The sequence below is a fragment of the Accipiter gentilis genome, chromosome 9, assembly GCF_929443795.1.
Source record: "Accipiter gentilis chromosome 9, bAccGen1.1, whole genome shotgun sequence".
Lineage (NCBI taxonomy): Eukaryota > Metazoa > Chordata > Aves > Accipitriformes > Accipitridae > Astur > Astur gentilis.
Genome location: NC_064888.1, coordinates 8,784,383 through 8,806,472, shown reverse-complemented (window position 1 = coordinate 8,806,472; position 22,090 = coordinate 8,784,383). Strand labels below are relative to the sequence as shown.

General features: G+C 50.4%; 2 protein-coding genes across 2 annotated transcripts; one reads left to right on the top strand and one right to left on the bottom strand.

Moving 5' to 3' along the window:
• Nucleotides 1-12: 12 nt before the first annotated feature.
• Nucleotides 13-3,361, top strand: ADO (2-aminoethanethiol dioxygenase). The gene has a single exon (XM_049809649.1). The coding sequence runs from the start codon at nucleotides 73-75 to the stop codon at nucleotides 808-810; it is 738 nt and encodes a 245-aa protein (XP_049665606.1). The 5' UTR covers nucleotides 13-72; the 3' UTR covers nucleotides 811-3,361.
• Nucleotides 3,362-5,879: 2,518 nt separating this feature from the next.
• On the bottom strand, nucleotides 5,880-7,872 carry EGR2 (early growth response 2). The gene is made up of 2 exons (XM_049809645.1): nucleotides 7,491-7,872; nucleotides 5,880-7,120 (listed from the first exon to the last, which is right to left on the bottom strand). Exons 1-2 carry the CDS (start codon nucleotides 7,666-7,668, stop codon nucleotides 5,880-5,882), a joined length of 1,419 nt encoding a protein of 472 aa, XP_049665602.1. The 5' UTR covers nucleotides 7,669-7,872.
• Between the last annotated feature and the right edge of the window lie 14,218 nt (nucleotides 7,873-22,090).

The following is a 22,090-nucleotide window of genomic DNA, read 5'->3' as shown; positions in this document are numbered from 1 at the left end:
GGAGGAGGCGGAAGCGGCGGCGGGACCGCCTCGGCGCGGTCCGGGCGCGGCGGGGCCGGGTCGGGCGCCGCCATGCCCCGGGACAACATGGCCTCCCTGATCCAGCGGGTGGCGCGGCAGGCGCGCATCACCTTCCGCAGCCCGGCGGGGCCGGCCTTCGGGGAGAACCTGCACCGGCTGCAGCAGCTGCTGGACGAGGTGCGCGCCGAAGACTTGCACTTGGCGCCGCGGGGGCCGTCGGCGGCGGCGGCGGCGGCGGGCGGGGGGCTCCCGTGGGCCGGAGTGGTGCCGCCCGTCAGCTACATGCACATCTGCGAGACGGAGAGCTTCAGCATGGGCGTGTTCCTGCTGCGGAGCGGCGCCTGCATCCCGCTGCACGACCACCCGGGCATGAACGGCATGCTGAAGGTGCTCTACGGCACGCTGCGCATCGCCTGCATGGACACGCTGCCCCCCGCCGCCGCCGCCGCCCCGCCGCCCGCCGCCGGGCCCTGCCACCGCGCCCTGTTCCGCTCCCGCCAGCACTACACGCCGGCCTCCCCGCCCTGCCTGCTCTCGCCGCACACCGACAACCTCCACCAGATCGACGCCGTGGACGGGCCCGCCGCCTTCCTCGACATCCTGGCGCCGCCCTACGACCCCCAGCACGGACGGGACTGCCACTACTACCGCCTGCTGGAGGGGCCGCCGCCGGGGGCGGGCGCCGAGCAGCCCGGGCTGCCGCGGGAGGTGTGGCTGATGGAGACCCCGCAGGCCTCCGACTTCTGGTGCGGGGGCGAGCCCTACCCCGGGCCCCGCGTCTGCCTCTGAGGCGGCGGCAGCGGCGGCGGCCCGGGGCCGGCCGTTGGGAACGTTGGGACGGTTGGCGCTCGCCCCACCCCCTCGCGCGCCGGCCTGAGGGGAGCTCGCCGCCGCCGCCGCCGCCGGCCCCGCGCCCGCCTCACACGGACCGGCTGCCCGAGCCGCCCCGGCCCCGGCCCCGGCGGGCAGCAGCGGCGGACCCACGGCTGCGCTCGGCCCGGTGTCCCGTGCCCGGCCAGTGGGACCGCGGGGAGCTGGCTGGGGCTCCTCGGGAGCGCTACCGGCCAAAGACTTCTTCTTCTTTCCACAGGCCTGCCTGGCTTTGTGAGTCGAGGGGAATAAAGCGTCAGAGTGCGTTTATTTCCTTTGGGCTGATGTGGAGGAGTAGCACGGCCCAACTTCTGCTCAGCTGAACGGTTGGGGGAAAATAATCCAGCATCCTCTGTAAATAGTTGGGGCCGCGTGTCGGTGAGGGGGGATCGGGCTCCAGCAGGAAGAGTACACGCAATAAGAACTGTGGCGGGGCGCCCCGGCGACTCGCCCTGGAGGGGCTCCCGCTGCCGGAGCCGGCCGGTGCCAGCGGGCTGGCGGAGTGTGCCCACCCAGCCTGGGCAGGGGGCCGCTCGGGCTGCAGCGTTCGGGGACTCGTCTCCCGAGTGAGTCTGACCGAGAGCTGTACCCTGCTCGCGACAAACACACACAGAACGACTCCCGAGCCGGGACGTGCTCCTCCAGTAAACGCCTGTGATCCCCAGGGCTGGAGTTAAGGGAATTCCTGCTCCAAAAGGACGCTGTGTCAGGTTCAGAATTACCTTTTAACAGTTCTTTAAAGCGTTGTGTGTTAAGATCTCACTATTGCAACTGAGAATTACAGAGTACATCTATGCATATTTCTTTCAGCTAGGAGAAGGTGACTAGTCAGCTGCTAATTAACCTCGCTTGGAACCTCTCGTGCAGCAGTGGCGGAGGGTAGCGGAAGCCGTGGGTATCTTAAGAGAAGAGCCAACTATCCGCTGTTGCGTCGTGGAAGCTGTTCTAGAAACATGACGTATTTGCAAACCCTAATGTATACAGCAGCGCACATACCCTAGGTACAGACAAGATTTGACCTGATGTCTTCTCTTTAAAGTGTGGTCCGTGTTTTTATATGGACAAGTGAACGCTTTGGGCTTTTGAAGCCGTGCAGTTTCCCTCTTTATACTATTTATAAAGTCTACTTTTTCATAAGGCTTTTAAATAAACATAGCGTAGAAGAGACACCGTGAATTTCGCCTTGCTACGACGGAAGCAGTCTGGAGATGCAGTTTGTCCACGGCAGGGGATTTGACCTTTCTAACAAGGAAGAAACTTTTTCTGTAGGTGAAATACTCCATCTGTACCACAGGGACTGGTCTGCCCATCCATCCTAACGCATACTTCGTACCACAAACCCAGGCCAGGGCAGCCTTGACCCTCTTGGTCACCATATGGGAATTTGAATAAGAAAACGCCACTTACCAGCCTCCTAAGTGATGTACCAACCTGCTCCAGAAATCGTTCCACAACTGGCTTTAATTTTTCTTTATGAAAATTTATGAAATTTATGAAAAGCAGACTTGTTTTTCCTGTACAGTGGCTTGTATGTGTGAATTTTTAAATTATTCTGATATGGCATTGGTTGGTTTGGGGTTTGGTTTTTTGGCCTGTGAAAGAATGAATGTAAAACACAGTCAGCATTATGCATGATTAATGATTAATTACGATTAATTATTAATTATGATTAATTCTTTTGCAAGGAAAAATTGGTGGAAATTATTTCAAGCGATTTCCATTTATTCTTGCAGCACTTTAAAGTGTCTGATATTTCTGCAGCTGGCTTACCTGTTTTTCCTGGAATTCCCCGGCAGCTTAGCATTAGTTAATGTGCAACAATTCTCTATCGAATGTAGTCATTAACTATAATGCAATGCCTCCCTGTGCTACAGCCTGTTTCTGAATTTCTCCGATGCTAATGAAGACCATCATCCTTTTTCAGAAGTCCACAAAGAAGATAGCCTGGTGCATGCAAACAGCTGTACTGGAAAAACAAACTGCGACAGAGAGCATTTTGTATCTCATCTGCTCTATCCTCCCCTTAGGTCTTTCTGCTTGGTTTTTAATTTTTTTTTTTTTTTTTGTCCATGTGTAAAACCTTGTTGAGATGTTTAATGGGATAGGACTTTAATACCTCTTTCTGTGCATGGTCCTTTACACTGCAGAGTACCGTTAACGACCGTGGCAAAACCGTTTGTTTGTTGGTTTTGGTTTGTGGGGTTTTTTTTAATAAATAGAGGTGTTAGCACCAAAGTATTAAAGCCAGGAAAAATAGCAAAGAAAACCTGAGATGCATTAAAGAAAAGCCTCTTTGTCTAACTTCTTGCTTACTCAGTAATTGAAACTTACTTCATACATTCTTGATATCTGTAAGCAGAAGGTTTAAGTCTGTAATGCCGTTCCTTCTCTCTGCAGTCTGGTTATTGTGTTTTCACAACAGCAACATAACTGTTATTGCTGAATTATAGAATAAATACAGGTTATCTCACCACTGACCAGTCATTACTTTCCTTCACAAGTCTGACAGTTTCGAACCAAATATTGTAGAGAGCGCAAGCTTCTTTTGCCTAACAGTCCGAATGGTGCGAGTGGCCTCTCTTGAAAACGCGATGCTTAACACCGAGTTCTCAGCCCAAATCTTCCACTGGCGCCCTGCGGACAAATCCAGGCACAAGCAGTATTACCACTTTTGAAGCTGGCTGTTACTGTAAGGCAAAAGCACGGCTTTAAGATTGCCGATACTGTTACACAATGTAAGGTTCTCTTGTAGCTGTATGCGAGTCAGCGGCAGTTTCCTTAATTCAGCTCATCTACAATTTCTGTGTTTATCTCATTTTGCTTTTGACTGGGGTTCTAATCTTGTAGCATGGCTGCAGACAGTTGTTTGGAAAGTGTGAGCGGAGCCTCAGATTGTGTGCCTGGGTAGCTGAGATCCCAGTTCTGCTCACGGCACTCTGGCTGTGACCGAGCTGTGGTTATCCCAGGCCGTGGCAGTACCTCCGGGAGCCCAGCAAGCTAAGAGCACTGGATCCCTATCCACCTCCCCGTACCGCAGACCACCGATGCCAGCCGAGGAGGCTCTGCCCACCACGGGGTTTCGCTCCTGTCTGACATCCCTCCGGCAGCAGGCCATGGTCTCTTTTGGGGGCCAGGAGCACATGGGATCAGGTGGCAAAGCTGCAGCCCGCCAAGAGATTGCGGCAGGGGAGGCGAAGTCTTACTTGTGCTGCTATGGTGGACGGTGAGGTGGTGAGCGTGGCCGCTCTGGAGCTGGCGTTGTTCTGTGGCTTCTCCATCCCACGCAGACAGGTCCGTGCCCAGCTTTGGAAGCCTGCTTCACGTCCGATTGAAAATCGGGCACGTCACTTCAGCTACCGCTAACGGCCTTGCCTGAGCAAAGAGCAGCTGCCCCAAAAAATGGTGCCAGATCCAGGAGACGGGAAGCAGGGTGCTTCGGACGGAAAAGGCAGGTGCCGCTGGGGCTTTGCGCAGCGGGACCCAGCACTGCGGCATGCGGAGGCTAGGAGCGGCCGGGCAAGGTCTTCACCCTGGCTCCCTGCAGCGAGGTCCAACCCGCACAGCTCGCCGGTGCCGTGCGGGCCGTACCGGGGATCTCTGTGGCAGCGGGGTGAGCCCGCGGGGCTGGTACGGCCCTGCACCGACGGCAGGACCCGAGGGTGGGCCCTGGCAGGGCCAGGCCGGGGTAACATCTTAAAAAACAATCAGAATAGTTTTTTTTTTTTTTAAAAAAAAAAAAAAAAAAAAAAAAAGCAGCACGATGTTGCGGCCAGATGGGTTCAGCAGAAAAAGCCCGGCTGTGCCGCGGGGGGAGCGCCGCCGCCCCCGGGCCCCCGCGGAGCCCCCCGAGAGCGGTGGCGGTGCCGCCCGCGCAGCCCCGCGCCGCCGGGAGCCGCTTCCCCCGAGCGGCGGCCGTCGGGGCGGCGGTACTCACTTTTCCGGAGCCCGCTCGCGGAGGTTGTCCGGGGCGGATCGTAACCGCGGAACAAAACAGAAAGTGAGTCAAAAAAACCCACCCCGCTCCCCGGTTCATATCGTCCCGTCTCTGGTCTCCGAGGGAAATCCCCGCGCCCGAGAGCGAGTGTTTGTACGCCGGGGCCGGGGCCGCTGGTTTTCCGCGCCGAGGCGGTGCGGTGCGGTGCGGAGCGCCCAGCGGCGCCCGGGCCGGGCTGCCCCGCAGCCCCCCCGCCGCCGGGGTCCGGCGCGGCCCGGGGACCGGCGGGAGGCACCCCCTCCCCCGGGCCGGGCCAGGGAACCTACGGAAATAAAGCTGTCAATTTAGCATAATTAAGAGATTTATTTGTCGTCTTTTATAAACGTTGTAAGCACCTACCCTATCGTCGAAAAGTTTATTTACAGAGTAGCCAGAAAGAAACCCTCTCTCCTTCCAGCTCCCGTTAGTGGTTGCGCATTACTCGTGTTATCTGCTGCGCGCCGGGCCCCGGCGGACAACGGGCGTCGGTTCCAGCCAGAGTATTTACATCCCGTCCCAAAGTCCTACTACAAACGCAACACTTTTAAGTCACCAAAAAGAAAAAAAAACAAAACCGAAACCCCAAACCAGTGCGTACAAAAATATAGTCTCTAAAAAAAAAAAAAAAAAAAAAACTCCCAATATTAATAGGCAGAAATGTACAGCCATACTAAAACCAGGGAGGGAAAACTTTCCGGTCTCGGTGTCGCCGCCGTCGTCGGAGCGGATCGGTAAGGCACCCCCCACATGCAGACAGGGGACCGGGCTCTACACCACACAAGGCACCAAGGACACCTCACCACGACGGCACTGCATGCATCCATCCTCCCGCCGCAGCCCCTATGTACACCCGCCGGCCCGGCCCGGCCCGGCCCGGCCCGGCCCGGCCCGGCCCGCTCCGGCCCGGGGGAGCCCCGTGGCGCCGCCAGGTGCTCTTCGCGCCCCGCCGGGCCCCGCTCCGCGCCCCGCCGCGCTCGGCGGCGGCTCAGCGCTGGCTCCTGCGCGCCCCGCGCCTTCAGGGCGTCCGCGTCCGCGCCGCGCAGGGGACCAGGGCGGCGGCGGCGGCGCCGCTCCCGCCGCCGGGCTGCGGGCACCCGCCGGCGGCGGCGGCGGCGGCGGCGGCGGCTCCTTTCCGCTCCTTCTGGCGCAGGTGGATCTTGGTGTGCCGCTTCCTCTCGTCGGAGCGGGCGAACTTCCTGCCGCAGAAATCGCAGGCGAAGGGCTTCTCGCCGGTGTGCGTGCGGATGTGGGTGGTGAGGTGGTCGCTGCGGCTGAAGTTCCGCATGCAGATGCGGCACTGGAAGGGCTTGTGGCCCGTGTGGATGCGGATGTGCCGGGTGAGCTCGTCGGAGCGGGAGAAGCGGCGGTCGCAGCCCTCGGCGGGGCAGGGGTAGGGCCGCTCGTGGACCGGCGTCTTGCTGGGCCGGTTGGGGTACTTGCGGGGCCGCAGGATGGGCCGCAGCGGCAGGTGATGCGGGCTGTAGGCGCCGGCGGGGCGCGGGGCGCCCGCGCCCTCGCCCCCGCCGCCGCCGCCGCCGCCGCCGCCGGGAGCGGTGCCGGGGGCGGCGCCCGCCGGGGGCGCCCCCATGGTGAAGTTGCGGATGGTGGAGAGCGGCGTGAGGGGCGGCGGGACGCGGAGCGAGTCGAGGGGGCAGGGGAAGGGCTTGCGGTCGGGGCCGGCGTGCAGCTCCCGCTGGCACTGGGGCGGCGGGAAGAAGCCGCCGTACTCGGGGATCATGGTGAAGAGCCCACCGTCGGCCGCCGCCGCCTTCGGGGAGGGGTAGGAGGGCGGCGGGGGGAAAGGCAGCGCCCCGCCGCCGGCGGCGGGCAGGAAGGCCGAGGAGGGGTCTTGCGGGTACAGGTCGCCGCAGCCCGAATAGGGCGGCGGCGGCGGCGAGTAGAGGTGCTCCAGGTCGGCCGGCTGGCCCTGCGCCATGGTGCAGCCGAGGGCCCCGGCCAGCGGGTTGGGGGAGGCGGCGGAGGCGGCGGTGGCCGAGGAGGAGGCGGAGGAGGCGGCGGAGGAGGCGGAGGAGGCGGCGGAGGAGGGCGTGCTGACCCCCTGCAGGATCCCCGCGCTCACGATGTTGATGATGCCCTCGGGGTAGCAGCCGGCGCCGGGGTACTGCGGGTCGATGGAGAATTTGCCCATGTAGGTGAAGGTCTGGTTGCGGGAGGCCGGGGCGCTGGGCGCGAAGCCGCCGCCGTAGGGCAGGTCCAGGGCCCGCTTGTCGCCCATGTCCACATTGATCATGCCGTCTGGGGGGGGGGGGGGGAGGGCAAGGAGCCGGTCAGCCCTCCGCGCCGCCACCCGCCGGGCGGCCCGCCACCGGGCCCGGCCGCCGCCCGGCCCGGCCCGGCCCGGCCCGGGGCTGCGGCGCGCACATGTTGCGCTCCGGCCGCGGGGGGGTCCGCGCCGGCCGCAACTTTTCCCCCGAGCCGGGCGCGGAGGCAGGGCTGGCTGCCGCGAGGGGCGCCGGGGACCCCGGCCGGGCGGCGGGCGAGCCCCGGGGGGCCGCGGCCGCCGTCCCAGTCCGTCCGTCCGCCCCCCCCCCCCACCCCCGCCCGCCCCGCCGCCCTCTGCGGGCGGTCCGGCCCGCACCTGCGCGGCCGCGCGGGCTCCGCTTACCTCCTGCCACACCGCTCATCTGGTCAAACGGCCCCGCCAGGTCGGCATTGGGGAAGATCGCGACCGAAGTTGGCAGCGCGGCGGAGATGTCGTCCGCGGGGTAAATGCCCTCGGGGAGCTGGTGCACAAACCCGCCGAGGGTCACCGGGATCTTGTCCACCGCCTTGGCGGTCATCATGGGGGCAGCGGGGCGGCCGGGGGAGCGGCGCTCCCGGCCGGCGGTGCGCGCTCGGTGCGGGGAGGGCAGCGGGAGGAGGGGGGCGCTTCCCCCTGCCTCCCACTACCGGCGCGGGGGGACGGCGGGGAGCCGGCGCGGCGCGCGGGGAGGCATGTGCGGGCGGGCGGCCGCCCCGTCGCGGCGGTGCGGTGCGGTGCGGTGCCCCGGGAGAGCCGCGCTCCCGCCGCAGCTCGCGCTGGAGGACAAGTCTGGCGGTAAGTATTTATGGGGGCCCCCTGAATGCCCGGGACGTCACTGCCCATATAAGGACTGAGGAACGGGGCCCGGCGGTCACGTGGGTCCCCGCGTGCGGGACCCGCCGCCCCGCGCCCGCCCCGCTCCTCCTCCCTCCCCCGCCCTCCGCGCCCCTGCGGGGGCGGCCCCGACCCGCCCCGGCCCCGCTCAGCCCCCGCCGCGCCGGCAGCGCCCCGCCGCCGCCCGCCGCGCCGCCCAGGGGGGTATTCCGGTGGCGGGGCCCTTGTCCTAAAAAGGCGAGGATCCGGCCCCGCCCCGCCTGTCCTTTTTAGGGCTCGTTCCGGAAAATTTTGAAAAGCTCGGAAAAGCAGAGGAGGTCCCGGGGCCGCCCCGCCGGACCCCGCTCACTTTCTCATCAGCCCGTAACCGCAAAGCGGCGGCGGGTCAGAAAACAGCCGCAGTCATGGAATCCGACTTCTCTTTTCTTACCAAAAAAAAAAAAAAAAAAAAAATATTTTTTTTTTTTCTGAGTTACGGGTGGAAAGAGGCGCCGAGCAGAGCGAGCGCGTCGCTGCTTTTTTTGGAAAGTGTCTGATCTATATATACCGTCGCGAAAACGGAACCGCCTGCTCCGCCGTCGGTGGGTTGTTACCGTACCGACGGGCGCAAGCGGGGACTCCGTGCCCCCCCCGCCGATCCCCCCGTCCCGGGCCCGCCGCTCCCACCCTGCTCGGACCAGCCTCCTGGTCCCACTGCCGCGTCCCCAGGCCCCATCCTCAGTACCATTTCCACTCCCCTTTTTGCTTTTCTTTCCCCACCATCTCCTCCATAATAAGGGTATCAAGCCATAGAGTGCTTAAATTCTAGCTTTTTTTTTTTTTTTTTTACACAAAGTACTAAAAATAACCTCCCTTGTGCCTCCCTTCCCAGGAGAAGCCAATCTTTCATATGCTGTTCCCAAGCTCAGAGCTTGCAGCCCCTACATCTTCTTGCGGATGAGGGTGTCAGATGTAATTATTTTTGAAAGCTGTATCCCATGCTATGTTCATGTCACTAATCTCATTACTTACGAATATTTCATCTTATGGCTGTTTATTCCTGCGTTTCGCAAAGCAACTCTCACATATGGCCTGTAGCGTGCAAGGCCCCTTTACAGCGGTCTGCAAAAAAACCACCCTATTGACAACCCAAGCAGCAGCAAGACACGGCAACATACGAGAGATGCTACAAAAGCGCACTTCTGCTCCAAAGCAACAAGCCAGAGAATACACAGGAAGGCTAAAATCTCTTCGCTTCCATTTTTAACTGCAGATACCAATATTTACAGGTTTTAGTACATCACAGCATGTGCCACAGAAGTGTGGCATGCTCGGGCGTTCCTATGGCGTGTGCACTTACCTCTGCCTTATGTCCCAAACGCTGTCATGGGGTGTCTGTCTCCCAGGCCTCCTCTTTATCCATGCAACACCTCACACCCCAGCTGAGAAAGGCTCTCGCGGTTCCTCTGTTTTTGTTTCCCTGCCTTTGGTGATGCTCCAGGTTCACTACTTGTCTGGTCACTGCACAGCCCAGGCTAGACAGGAGTGTGCCTGAAAAAGTAAAAGTTTGAGGGGCATTTGTCATACTTGCGAAGGAATAGTAGGCATAAACCTAGATACTTTCCTTTATGGGTGATTGGGGAAGTGTACACGGTAATTAGCAAGTACATAATACTTAGTGGTTTTTAACATAGATTTTGTTACCAGTCCTTTCTAGCACTTAATGTACAGCCAATACAGTTTGGCATATGAGATTTAGTTGAAAGCAAGTTAGTGTTCAATTGCAGTAGGTTTCTAGATATTTTCATTTAAAAAACCCATCTCAATTTAAAAGTTAAATTGTGACAGAGAGACAGGTTCTAGGAAATTTGACTGAGAAGTAGGAGCAATTGTATTGTACCTTTCCATTACAGCCGAGCTATAATTGGTCTAATCGCTACTATGAAAGTACAAAATATTGGAATCTGTTGTGCAGTGGGGCATGTTACTCTACATGAATTTGAGAAACAGGTAGCTCTAAGTACTGTATCCTCCTTACTGCAAAACATCGCAGATGTATCAGATACAGGGTTTAGGGATAGTCTACAACACCTTCCTGTATTATTTGAAAATACCCCATGCTCACTGATGACACTAAATCATAAGGCATACAGGAGAAATAAGAACCAAGGTTTCACATCCCACCTTCACCTCCCTACGTCTCAATTCCACCTTTGCACTAACTTGGCGAATTTAATGTTCTTCCACTACAGAGCAGGATTCAATGAAATACTGACATGAATAAAATTTAATGTACCTCCTGGCTAACTTTACCTAAGGAATACTACTGTTAGTTGACTTTGTTGGTTAATTTTAAAAGCCTTCTCAAGAATGGGGTAAATTGTGTCTGATTTCCAGCCTTTACAGGGACTTCTCTCAATGGGAGCTTTGTCTGAATGGCAGCAGGATCTGGTGCAGGGCAAGATGGAAACATAGTTAGTACTTGGTCTTTGGGAATATGTTGACAGATGAAACTCAAATGTTTCTGGTCCCTTTTCAGATACTCTTGCTGTAGTGCTTTGCGTGTGCTTTGTGCCTTTGATCCCCGTTTGGCTGATTATACCAGACTCCAAGGGTTAGACTGTCCAACTCACACTGACGTCAATGAGCCTTACATGCAAAAAATCTTACCAATTCCTGTGGTTCCTATAAACCACGTGGTTTCATATGACGGACAGATTGCTGGTGTAAATTGCCAAAGCCCCGCTTGCACCAAGAGAGGAGCTGTGCCTTGTACGCGCATGACGTGTCTGACTGGATATAGCACTAAGTAAGGAGGGTTCAGAGCTGAAGGACAGAACCTCTCTTATTCCCGGTTTCTTTGAAACCAGCCCCCTTTGGATTTATTGTATTTACTTTTTTAACAAGGTGCTAGCTGACGTTGCACTGGGTGTATTTTCCTGCACTCATTCTCTACCACAAGGACCTGAGACAGGAGTTGTAGAAATGAAATTGTCCTTGCCTCCATACCTGAGCTTGAGAGTGGCTGAGGAAGAAAAAGCAGCTCATCATCTGCAGAGCTGGCAGCACCGTTTAACCAGCTTAACATCACACATTTGAGTCATGTCTCCAGGGGGTTACCATGCTTTTGTAGCAAAACTCGACCAACCTCATGTGCTAACAGCAGCAATGCTAGTAGGCCTGCTTGGGAAACGCACTCTGCCACTTCCACTGTGCACCCTGCTGCTTTTGGGAACATTAAGGTGGCCCCAGCTCAGCAGGTGCCCTCGGGAGTGGGGACTCAGCTGGGAGCAGGGGCTTGTTCCTGGACAGGAGGTGAGTGATCCTGTCCTCTGACAACAGCAAGGGATGTCTGTCCTAAGTCTGAGCTAGATTCAGGTTGGGGTTGGTGGGTTTTTTTAATGTTTCACATAAAAGAGAAGTTCTTCTCTCCAAAGCCTGATTTCAGAGCTTCCTAAATTTGCCCCTTTTCACTGGGGGTAGAGAGATTTCTCATGTCCTCACAGGAAGAAATGCTGGTTTGCTAATAACTTTTGTTTTGCCAGAGGTGTCTACTACATTCCCAGGCTGTAGGCAAAAGCCACTTCCCTTAAATTTACCCTGCCTTCCCCTCACAGGCCTTATACAGGCTCTCAGCCTGTACTGGCCAGTCCCCGAAACCTGGTACCCAGCCAGGGAAACCTGCTGTAAACATGAACCTACAGAAAACAGCCAGTTGCCTGACTGCTGGTGTGCTAGGGGAAGGGGATGGTTAAAGAGTAGAGGAAAAGGCATCCCAGTCTGCCCTTAATTACAGTACCTTGAAACCACACTCTGCGGTTTTCAGCCAAGGCTGCTTGTTGTCTCAGGATTAATGCCTGTAAATTTGAAACAAGTAAATGACTTTATTGTGAGGATTTGGCTCGGGAGAGCCTTAGCAGCATCCCGAAGGGTTATTTAAATGTCAATAACATTTTCTAATTCAGGCTATAAGAATTAAACAAACCCGTGTGGAATCAGCAAGTTACTAGTTTAACTTTGTGCGGCTGTCAACAAGTATGTGTGACAGAGAAAACTTCCAGGCAAATAACAGCAACAACAACCTCGTTTGCCCAAAAACCTATTCTCGTTATTAAATGCGCAGAACATTTCCTGGATGTTCCCGTACGCGGTTTCTAGCCTATGTATAAATCCCTAGTCCTACCTTTGCTCACCCCTTTCATTCCTGACGTAACGCCCGAGGGAATGGATGTTCCCCGCAACCGGCGGGAGGGGAGCGGGGAGCGGGGAGCCTGTGCGGGCTCCACTGCCCTCTCCTGGGGGAAGACGCTCCTGGGAGCCGGCGAGGACACAGCAGCTGAGCAAAAAGCGGTGCGCTGGGCTGAATGCTGCTGGTGTTTCACCATATAACAGCAGCCCTAAAGCTTTACATCATAGGCGTGCTATCTATAGAGAGACCAAGGTATAGCCTCGTTGAGTCAGAGATCCCGGCCAGGGCAGCAGGGCTGCCTGGTGGCCGTCCCCACAGGCTGTGACCCCCGTAGCCCCAAAGGTGTCAGCACATGTCCCAGGGAGGTGCTGGGAGCAAGTCACAGAGGGAGCAGCCCTGCTGAAAGGCTAAAATACCGCAGCTCTGCATGACGCTTGCTGGAGGGACAAAAAAACCCCAAAGCTTCTCATAAACAGGGAACATAATTTGGATATACGTATCATTCATGAGACAAGACTGAAAATAATGATGACTTTGGTTTTGAGTAGCGATAGACTGACTGCTAAGCTCTACTTTCCAGTGCTCTCTTCTGAAACTAGTTTCACTTACCCTTGTATTTCCTGCTCTAACATGTCTCCCGTGCTTTGTGTAAATACCATCTTGTCCCATGGCTGCACCGTGCCTTTAGTCCAGAGAGAGACTAATTGAGCATATCCCATAATGATGCATGTGGCCTTCTTCCTTGAAGGACTGAAATAAAAGTATAGCAAGTGTCACATTTTCAGTTCTCCTGTTGGTCTCATTACCTAGCATCTGAGTATTTTAAAAGCTTGTCAGAAGGCTTTCCAGACATACTCAGTTTATAGGAAACAGCACCTTCAGAACTGGGTATGGCTTTTGATGCTCAGCTGAGGGGTAAGGTCATGTATGGTGTCTCTTTTCAGCAGATCAGGAGGGAAGGCAAAACTCTGGCACCATTTTCCAAGCAGTCTTCTAAGAGAAGCAGAATTGCTCTGTAGGGTGTTTCTCAGAAGCTTCCCACCCCTCCAGGGAAGCTGGAGCCATTCATAGGATTTCTAGATTGCCAAGGACTCGTTTGCGTTTGCCCTGTCTATGCACCACTTCTCACAACCTGTTTCCATTTGTGTCTCATTTCTCTGTCCTTTGGTCTTAAACCAGTCTGCCTTGAGCCTTGAAAACCCTCAGCTCTTTGCTCTGGGTAAGTCAGTCTGAGCATGGTTCTGGCTTTTCCTTAGTTTTTATGATCATTTACTTTCTGCTCCCAAGGGCATGTCTGCAGGCTCCAGTCTCACCAGAAGACCATCCTGACTGTAAACTCCTGAGGAAAAGGGTGTTCAGGTTAATTTTCAGGCTGAAATTTCAGATGGCTTTCTGTCAGGAACTGCCAGCAAAGTTTATTGGAGCAGAGAATTTTTTTAAAAAAATCCCACAAGAGATTAAAATAAGCAACATGTTTTGCTTTAAAATTTCTAGGGCCAGATCTTCAAGTGGTGTAAATTAGCATAAATTTTCTGATGGCATAACCCCTACAATCTGAGTGAAAGTCAAAATTGGACATTATTTTATTTAAGGTTTGGTTAATTTTCATGGCTAAAACTCAAATTTCTCCTGAGGGTGGGCATGGTTCTTTTCGTTCTGTATTTGGGCTGCTTCCACCTGTTTTGCAGGAGTTTGTTTCCATCTTTGATTTGTTTTCTTTGCTGCAACATATTGTCCTTGTTCTTTCACCTCCCCTCTCATTCATGTCTCTCTCTACTCTCTATTGTCCAACCTTTCCAGCTCTCTTTTCTCTCTTCCCCCTCCTGCCTTTCCTCTTCCTTGATAGTTCCTTTTCCTTCCCCCTTATCTCAGCAATTGCTGCCAACAGCTATATTTGGAATAGAGTGGGAACAAGCTATTCTTGTGACTTTACTTTGAAATAACTGAGAAAAGCAGATGATTTTCTTTGAACAAATAGAGGATACATCGAGGAGAAGGCAGACTAGTAAAGCCAAAATGACAGTGTTAGGGAATACCTGCCCAGCAGGTTCATCTTTCCCAATTCACAGGATAACTTAACCAGCTATTAGTTCTTGTTTGCTCTGTTTTAGTGTTAAATCCTCCTTTTGTGCAAAATTCTTCTCTCCAGGTTAGTAACCTGAGGTCCTAACAAGGCCTAGCTCATCACCACAATGTCTGGGCACTCACACATCAAGGGGAATGACTGCCACCTAAAATCTCAGATGCCAGAATTAGCTGAAACAAGATATATACCTGTTTAACACTTGAACTCAATGCCATTGTATCTTCTGGTGTAGTCACAGGGTACTGTTACAGAGTCCCACTTGTATGGGCTAGCACAGAAATATGCTGGGAGAAACAATTTCCTATCAAGCAACATGATTTCTCCATGTCCTCTCACATTAACTCCTTCTCATCACCACCTGTTCCTCATCACCCCTGCCATTTAAACTACTGTGAGCAATACATTAACAAAGCCAGCAAGAAACAGAGCTACACGAACAGGACAGCACAGAATGTATTTCTCCCTATCCCCCATATTTCTGTGTTTACATGATTAACTCCCACACTGGCAAACCAAACAAGAAATGAGGCCAAATGAGGAATTCAGCATCATGGCTTAGTGTTTTGTGCCTGTGCCAGAAGAAGACCCAAGTCTATTTGTCTGCTCCTAAGTGAAGCCAGTTCTATTAAAACCATACTGCTGTACATGTGTTTGTGTGTGGAACTGCTTCATACAGGGAAAGATACATGAAATTAAAAATGCAGAAAGATACAGAGACAAGATCTTTCCTTGCAAGTTAAACATTCAAAGGAGGGATGGCTGCTAAATGTTAGACAAGAAGCTAGAAGGAAATGATTCTTCCATCCATCGATGACTTCCTGGGATTTTATAAACCAGCTAACACAAATGGTCACACTGATGTTGGGCTTCCACAGTTGTCTCTGCAATAATTGTTAATACATTCAGTTTGCCAACAGAATATACATCAATACCAATATCTTAGGAGGGCAAGGCTGACAAAGCTCTAATGTTTTTCCATCAGACCATCTAACAGAAAAACAGATCGGTCTTCAAGCAAACAGATTCTTTTCCATGTCCACACTACTACTACTGCCACCACGCTGCATATCTTGAATGTGTCATATCAAACAGAAGCTAAGCAAAGGGAAAAAGGAATGATCTGGGCTAAGAACTGACATCTTTCTTTCAGCGCTACCACTAATCCCCAACAGAGACTGCCAAGTGTCTCTTTGGGCTTCTGCCCCTGAAAAGTAAGCACAAAGGAATTTGATGTATACTGCAGATGTAACAATATAACAACATTTCATACTGAATTAAACACAAGTGCAATGGCTAAGTGTACTTCATCAGCATCAGATGAGTTTCTGCAATTTTGTGCTGCCATGGAAAGCGAATATATTTTATTTACATGTTCCCAACCTCAGGTCAACAGACAAATGAACTTTGGCATATTTGGAGAACACTGCTAAATCCATGGTGAATTCAGAGAGGATTTAGCCCTCCCTGTTACTTCTCATCCCCTGTCCCATCCTCACCATGCTGGCAACTTGCAGCTTTCATCCCAGCCTCCTTGACTCCACGTGCTCAGTACAGCTGAATAACAAAACTGCAAAGAGCATCTGAAAAATAATCTTTAGGTTTAAGGTTCCCAGGGCACTACACAGGGCACAGACCTGGGCCTGTTTGCTGAAGAGGGAGCTAGCCCACAGCTGTATGGCTACAAAGAAGTCCGCACTCACTGGCCCAGGGACCAGAAACTGCTTCCCAGGCTCTCAGGAGAGCCAACATGCCTTTGCTTTTTATTATTGAGCAGATGCAGACGTGATGAAGGCTTGGCTGCATCTAAGCCACAACTAAACCCCACTGAGATTTGCAGAGTAGGCTTTCCCCAACCTCCTTGGTCTGGATCAGCTGAGAACATGAGCATTTTCTGAGCCTTTCTACCACCACTCGAAATAGAGGGAATCTTTATACCCAGAGTTAGAGTCTTTGCCCACGGTATGTGGTGTGCTGGATTCAGCCCTCTTTCCTGCCTAAATGCAGCTGAGTCCGTTTCTTCCACCATGTAGGATGACACCCAAAACCATGTTTCAGAATCACTCTGGGGCCCACCTGTGTCTTTCTGATGCAGACTTTGAGCTTTACATGAAGCGGAGGTCAGGGTACCTGCCTGGAGAAGAGCTGAGATCAAGTAGGAAGACACAGCTGGTGTCCCAATTTCTGCACTCTAGCTTCGAGCAGGTCACTAGGAGCTGACAGGCTGTGCATCTGGAGGAGGGTTAATGAGAAAACTTTAAGTGCTGCATTACAAGTACCAATTTGCAGTTACAACCACAACCTGCAAGTACTTTCTAGGCATCCAAGGAGGGGCAATCACTGTTGCCATAACCCACAAAAGACATGGGAAGACAAGGCATGAAGAAAGAGCAGCACCAAAAAGATGATGTTTTTCACTTTTTATCCATAAGAAATTTCAAAGAACAAGTAGTATGCACCTGTGATATACGATGGACTTTCCTTAAATCTAGGCTGAATAATCATCATATCATAAACCCTGTCCTGTGATTCAGGACAGCGTTTGTGCTGAAGCACACTAAAAACACCAGGTCTGCAGCATGCCAGGAGGGGCTGACCAGGGCTGCCATGGACTTTGCAGGCTTTCTGATAAGCACACTTATCGTAACACGATTTAAAGTTGACAGCATGCCTAAAAACACACACAATGTCAGCGAAGGAATCAAATGTTGCTTCCCTCTCTCCCCCCCAACCTCATTACAGGCTAAGGAAAAATAATGTATGGAGAATAATACTTCACCATCTAAAGAGTTTTTCTGGTTTCTAAATCTAGTGAAGAGTCATTGTATATTTTGACAGAAAAATGAATCAAAATAATAAAGTGAATACAAAATTATATTGCTGTCAATAATTTAATTTACACAAAATAGCACTGTGACATGGTAATTGTTATATATGATGCAGCATTCAGTATAATATTTGGAGAATGCATTATAGAAAGTCAACATTTAACTACTAAAATCAACTTACATAATCAAAGCTGTCAGGGAATCTTTACAGTTTTATATTAATTTGAAGGTAATTTACTATAGAGGTGTCATTCTTAGAGGTGCTTACAATAGTTAATGATCTCTGCATTTCCATTATAAAATCCTATTTTCAAAGGTTTATAACTTGGTCTTAAGAACTCTCAGCCCTCAGGCACATTTTCCTTTTCCTTACAAAAAAATATGTTAGACATTTTAAACTTTTCTCTCAGAGCAGAAAGTGTGGTTACTTTCAAAATTCATTTTGAGGATTTGCTACTTTGCTGTTTGCTACCCAGGGATCTCGGGAAAAGAAAGGTCCTTCACAGTAGAAGACATTACAGTTACATTCTTCCACTTCCCTGAGTATTTTACCCCTTAGACGATTTTTGTTGCTGAAGTGTCTAAGCATCTTCCAATATTGCATCCAAACCTTCTCTGTATCATTCCTTCTCTCCTTCCTATGTTGCTGCCATTAAGCTTTCTTCCAGGTCCTTCTCCTCACCTCAGACTTTGACTCCTGGCTTTTTTGTGTCTTCTCACAGATGTCCACACATACCTTGGCAATTGTAACTTCCACCACATCCATCGGTTAATGGGCTCTCCTGGCTACACATTTCCTCAGCATCACTCATTTATTTCAAGCTGCAGCCCTAATTCACTTTTCCAACTCATCAGAAGTCCAACAATTAGTTTTGCTCTGGCAGGTACATTTCTCCCCCGATCTTACAGGCTTGCTTCATACCAGACATTACCTGTCAACGCACCTAGACCTGCTATGTCGGTTGGTTGGTGATTTTCAGTTTACCAGCCACAGGAACTACACAGTCCTGAGGCAGTGAAGCTGTTTCCCAGCTACCCCCACCACCCCACCGCACTGGCCCCCTGCCCCAGGCTTTCTGTCCAGGAGGGAGGACACTGCAAAGCAATTGTCCACAAACACATTGTTACAGGTCATTTCCAAAGCCAGAATTTGAAAGGCAAATTGTCAACACAAAGCTATTATCCACAATAAAAGCAAAGCCAATAATTACCTTCTCTGCTTTGGTAGACCTGCTCCAGTTCATGAGTCTAGCTTTCCCAAATGATGCTCAGATTCACTTTTTTTTCATCCATGTCAGTTAGCTGTCATTTTGGATCCCCTAGCTTTTTGTAACCTCAGTGTTATTAGACCAGACACATTTGAGCCAACATGCATGCACAGCTGTATCCAAAATCTAAATCATCACTACCATGTAAACATCTAGATTTACACAGAAGTAGTTTTGTCACTCATCCAGGATCTCTTTTATTTTCCACACGAGGAGAAGAGCTTTTTAAAGTATTTGTGATGCTCTATTCTAGCCATTCTGTCTTTACATGGCCACTTTTGTTCAGTGCCAACACTTAGCCAAAGCACTTCCTTTCATTTTTCCATCATTGCCACTTTCCTTGTTTGAAAAAAATGAATGTATTACTTTCTAATAATTCAGTGATGTCACAAATAAGATGGGAATCTCCTTTCCCTTATGCATACTGAGAATAGATCTGTAGTTTTGGACAAAAAAAATCTGTTGCTTACATATCACATTACTGGAGCTGGAAAGAAAAACCATTTCATAGGCATGATGTTTTGATGATGGACTTGATTCAAGAAAAATTTGGTCATATTTAGACTGGATAGAACTGGTGACTGACTCAGTGAGATGGCTTAACTCTGTAACTAGGGCAGATAACAATGAGAAAGACAACACTGGGAATATTCCGTTTGATCCTTCAGATTCATAATTTAGTGGTACAAAGGAACTCTAGAATTTTTATTTTTTTTTCCCAGTGGATATTCAGCTGGACACAAACAGGATGAGTATCTGGATAAATTATATTCTATAGAAACATTTGACACACTTCAGATCTTTGTTCTGGTTTTGGAAAAAAATACTGAAAGACTGGCTGAAAGTTGCTGGATGTTATTTTACCATTCTTTGTGTTGAGTAAACAGAACTAGAAGATGAAACTTTAAAATTATCAGAGAAGTCAGGGACTGTATGGATCTCTTCTCCCGCAGAACAAATGGGACCTGACAGGCACAGGACCTTAGAGGACATTCTTCCAGACTGGATGATGATTCTTGCATTTTCACTGTCCCTCACAGAAAAATCTACCAGACTAGTTTATCTCCATTCAGTATTTTTACTCCTTGAATCTCAATGAAGAGGTTTTCCTCTGCTGTAGGTAGTGCTGCCCGCTCTCCCGAGGTTGACGCCCACTTCATTCAAGTATTCCTAGTGCAGCAGGGACGTTAGTGGCTACTGGCTTGCAGCCAACATCCCACACATTTCCTCCACAGCAAAAATGCCTTAATTCTGACCCACTGCCTTTCAAGTAGATACTGAAAAAAAATCAGTCACAAAGAGCTTTGCTTTTATCTGCATTTCTCCTTCAGAAAGATCTGAAAAAAACATCAGACATTGTCCTTTTCTTCTATTTTTCAAGGTCCACGGTCAGCAAGGGTGAGGTTTGGTGCCGCTGTTAGAGCTTGAGCCCAAAAAAGGAGCTGAAGGCATTCAGGAGGTGGTGCTTACAGATTTGGGTAAAGGTAGTTTGTAAGCAGGGTAACTGCCAAGGGGGTGGGCCACATTGCCTGCCGTTGTGACAAGCGGCTGCATCCAGTGCCTCTCCTACACAGCAGCCCTTCTGCACACCATTCCTTCTGAATCTGTTTAACTGTCACCTGCTGTAGGAGCTTGTGTTTTTCAGGCAGGGCACTGAAGAAAGATCAGAAGGGACAGTAACTTTTGGCTCCCAGCTGAAGTTTTCCATCCCCAACACAGGTATGAAGAACACTGCAGATGTTACCTGATAACTTCAGGGCAGTATGTTCCAAGCCCAGCATCTGAACAGGCAAGAAGAAAATGTACATGGTTACAAACCAGACATGTTACAGGCCTGGCACAGCCACCACTAATGAATTTGAGTTGTGACAAATTATGCAACACACATGCATTCTTAGACCCACAAAAGCCAAATGCATACATGGTTTTAAGACCAGCGCATGGAAAAAAGGATGTGGTGGAGCAAAGCAGTCCATTTCATAATTCCATTGCACATAACCCTAAGGGAAAATAGCACAGACAAACAGGTCTTAAATTTGTTAACCTAGCCAAGCAGAGGTGAGGACAGGTACAATGATGTTCACAGGGAAATGTGGAGCCCAGAATTACAAGCTGGTATACTAGCAGGGCTGGAATCAGAAGCCAGGGAAAAGGTTTGGCAAACCATTTAGTTGATTTCCAATGGTGCTGTCAGGATGAAAGAAAGATCAGCTACCCTCTAAGTTAACAAGTTATGTAGTCAGAAATATTTGAGGGAAGAGGTTAAGAAATAAATATAAATCAAAAAGGTACAGGAAGAGAAAACCCCAAAGACAACAACAATCTGGGAAAAATCACTAACAAGTGCAAGGCAGATGGCCAAATCTTGTGATAGATAGAAAGATAGTCTACTTCATTCAGTAGAACAAGAGAGTCTGGATGACTAGAAATAAGAAAGACAATGAAAATGGAAAGAAAAGAATGAAAGAAACCATTACACTGGCCTTGCATAAATAAAGTTTCAAAGATTGCACACATGCTAACCTGAGGATCAGGATGCTAGAAGTTTGGAGACAATTAAAAAATTTCACTCCTTGATACCAGGGATAAAGGTAGAATCTGAATGGAGATTAGATGTATTTGGTAGTGTTGAGCTGATTATGATCTTGGAAAAATTACATGGAAACCGATGTTGCAATATACTGAATGTAAGGAGAATTGCAAAATGTACAGGTGAACTCGAGGAACAAAACTAAAATAGTAGAAGGAACATAGGTTAAAATACAAGTTGCAGAAAACTGACAGCAGGAATGATTTCAGAAAAAAAGAGGATAGGTAAATTGGATAAAACAGAGGAAAAGGCTGGCACCCATCATTGCAATGACATTGCATTACATCTCACTTCCAAGTGCAGAGCTCAGTTTGGGAGAAGGCAAGAAGCAGAATATTCTCTTTACAGGGAAAAAAAGGCTTCTTTCTTTTGCAAGTTCCTGTGTCAGTAGCCATTTTATGGGGCTGCCAATCATGGCAAATCAACTGAAAAGCCAGATAATTTTCTAAAGCATCTACCTTCCTAGAGAAAGATTTTAAAGTTGACTGTGTACAATCCAGCTGCTGCTTTTAATCTTTGCCTGACAACAGTAGTTGTTTTATTACTTTGACAGTCATTTTTAGCCCATGAATAGTACCACAGTCCTTGTAAGATAGGAAAATTCTTTTGATCTACAATTTCATAAGGTTTAGCAATGGACAAAGGATTTTTCCGGTATACTTGATCACACACTTGCTGAAGTTTAGGCTTAGAGCCAATAAAAAGGCACTGAGCTACCCATTTGGAGAAACACAAAATCCTTTTTGATGAATAATGACTGCCAGAAAAAAATTAATTTATTATAAAAATACTACCTATTAATAGAAAATTAAGAACAAGGTTACTCCTGAAATGACTTTGATACATTGCCAAAATCACTTTTAATTTCACACTGTTTTAATATAATATGATCTAGAGGGTAGCAAATATGGATGCAAGATAGACATTGTATATAAGCACAAAAAAGGAAGGCATTTCAAACTGTCTGTAGTAACTAAGAGAAACTGGTAGAAGACTCAGGCAGACACAGAACAGTTTTCCAGCGTAATGGCTTGTTCTATTTGCTCTAGAAGTAAGAACTGTATGTTTTGTGCAGTCTGAAATACTGTATAAACCCTAAAATAAATTTCCAAACAAGAATAAAAAGCTGTTCATCAACCATTTTGAGTGAAAAAGTAATTGAAAATTCTAAATCTGTAATTTTTATTAGTAC

Bases quoted from the DNA above. Each gene is read 5' to 3' on its own strand.
- ADO (XM_049809649.1), top strand. From the start codon at position 73: ATGCCCCGGGACAACATGGCCTCCCTGATCCAGCGGGTGGCGCGGCAG.
- EGR2 (XM_049809645.1), bottom strand. From the start codon at position 7,668: ATGATGACCGCCAAGGCGGTGGACAAGATCCCGGTGACCCTCGGCGGG. The intron at 7,121-7,490 runs GTAAGCGGAGCC...CCCCCCCCCCAG, and splicing joins GATGAGCGGTGTGGCAGGAG to ACGGCATGATCAATGTGGAC.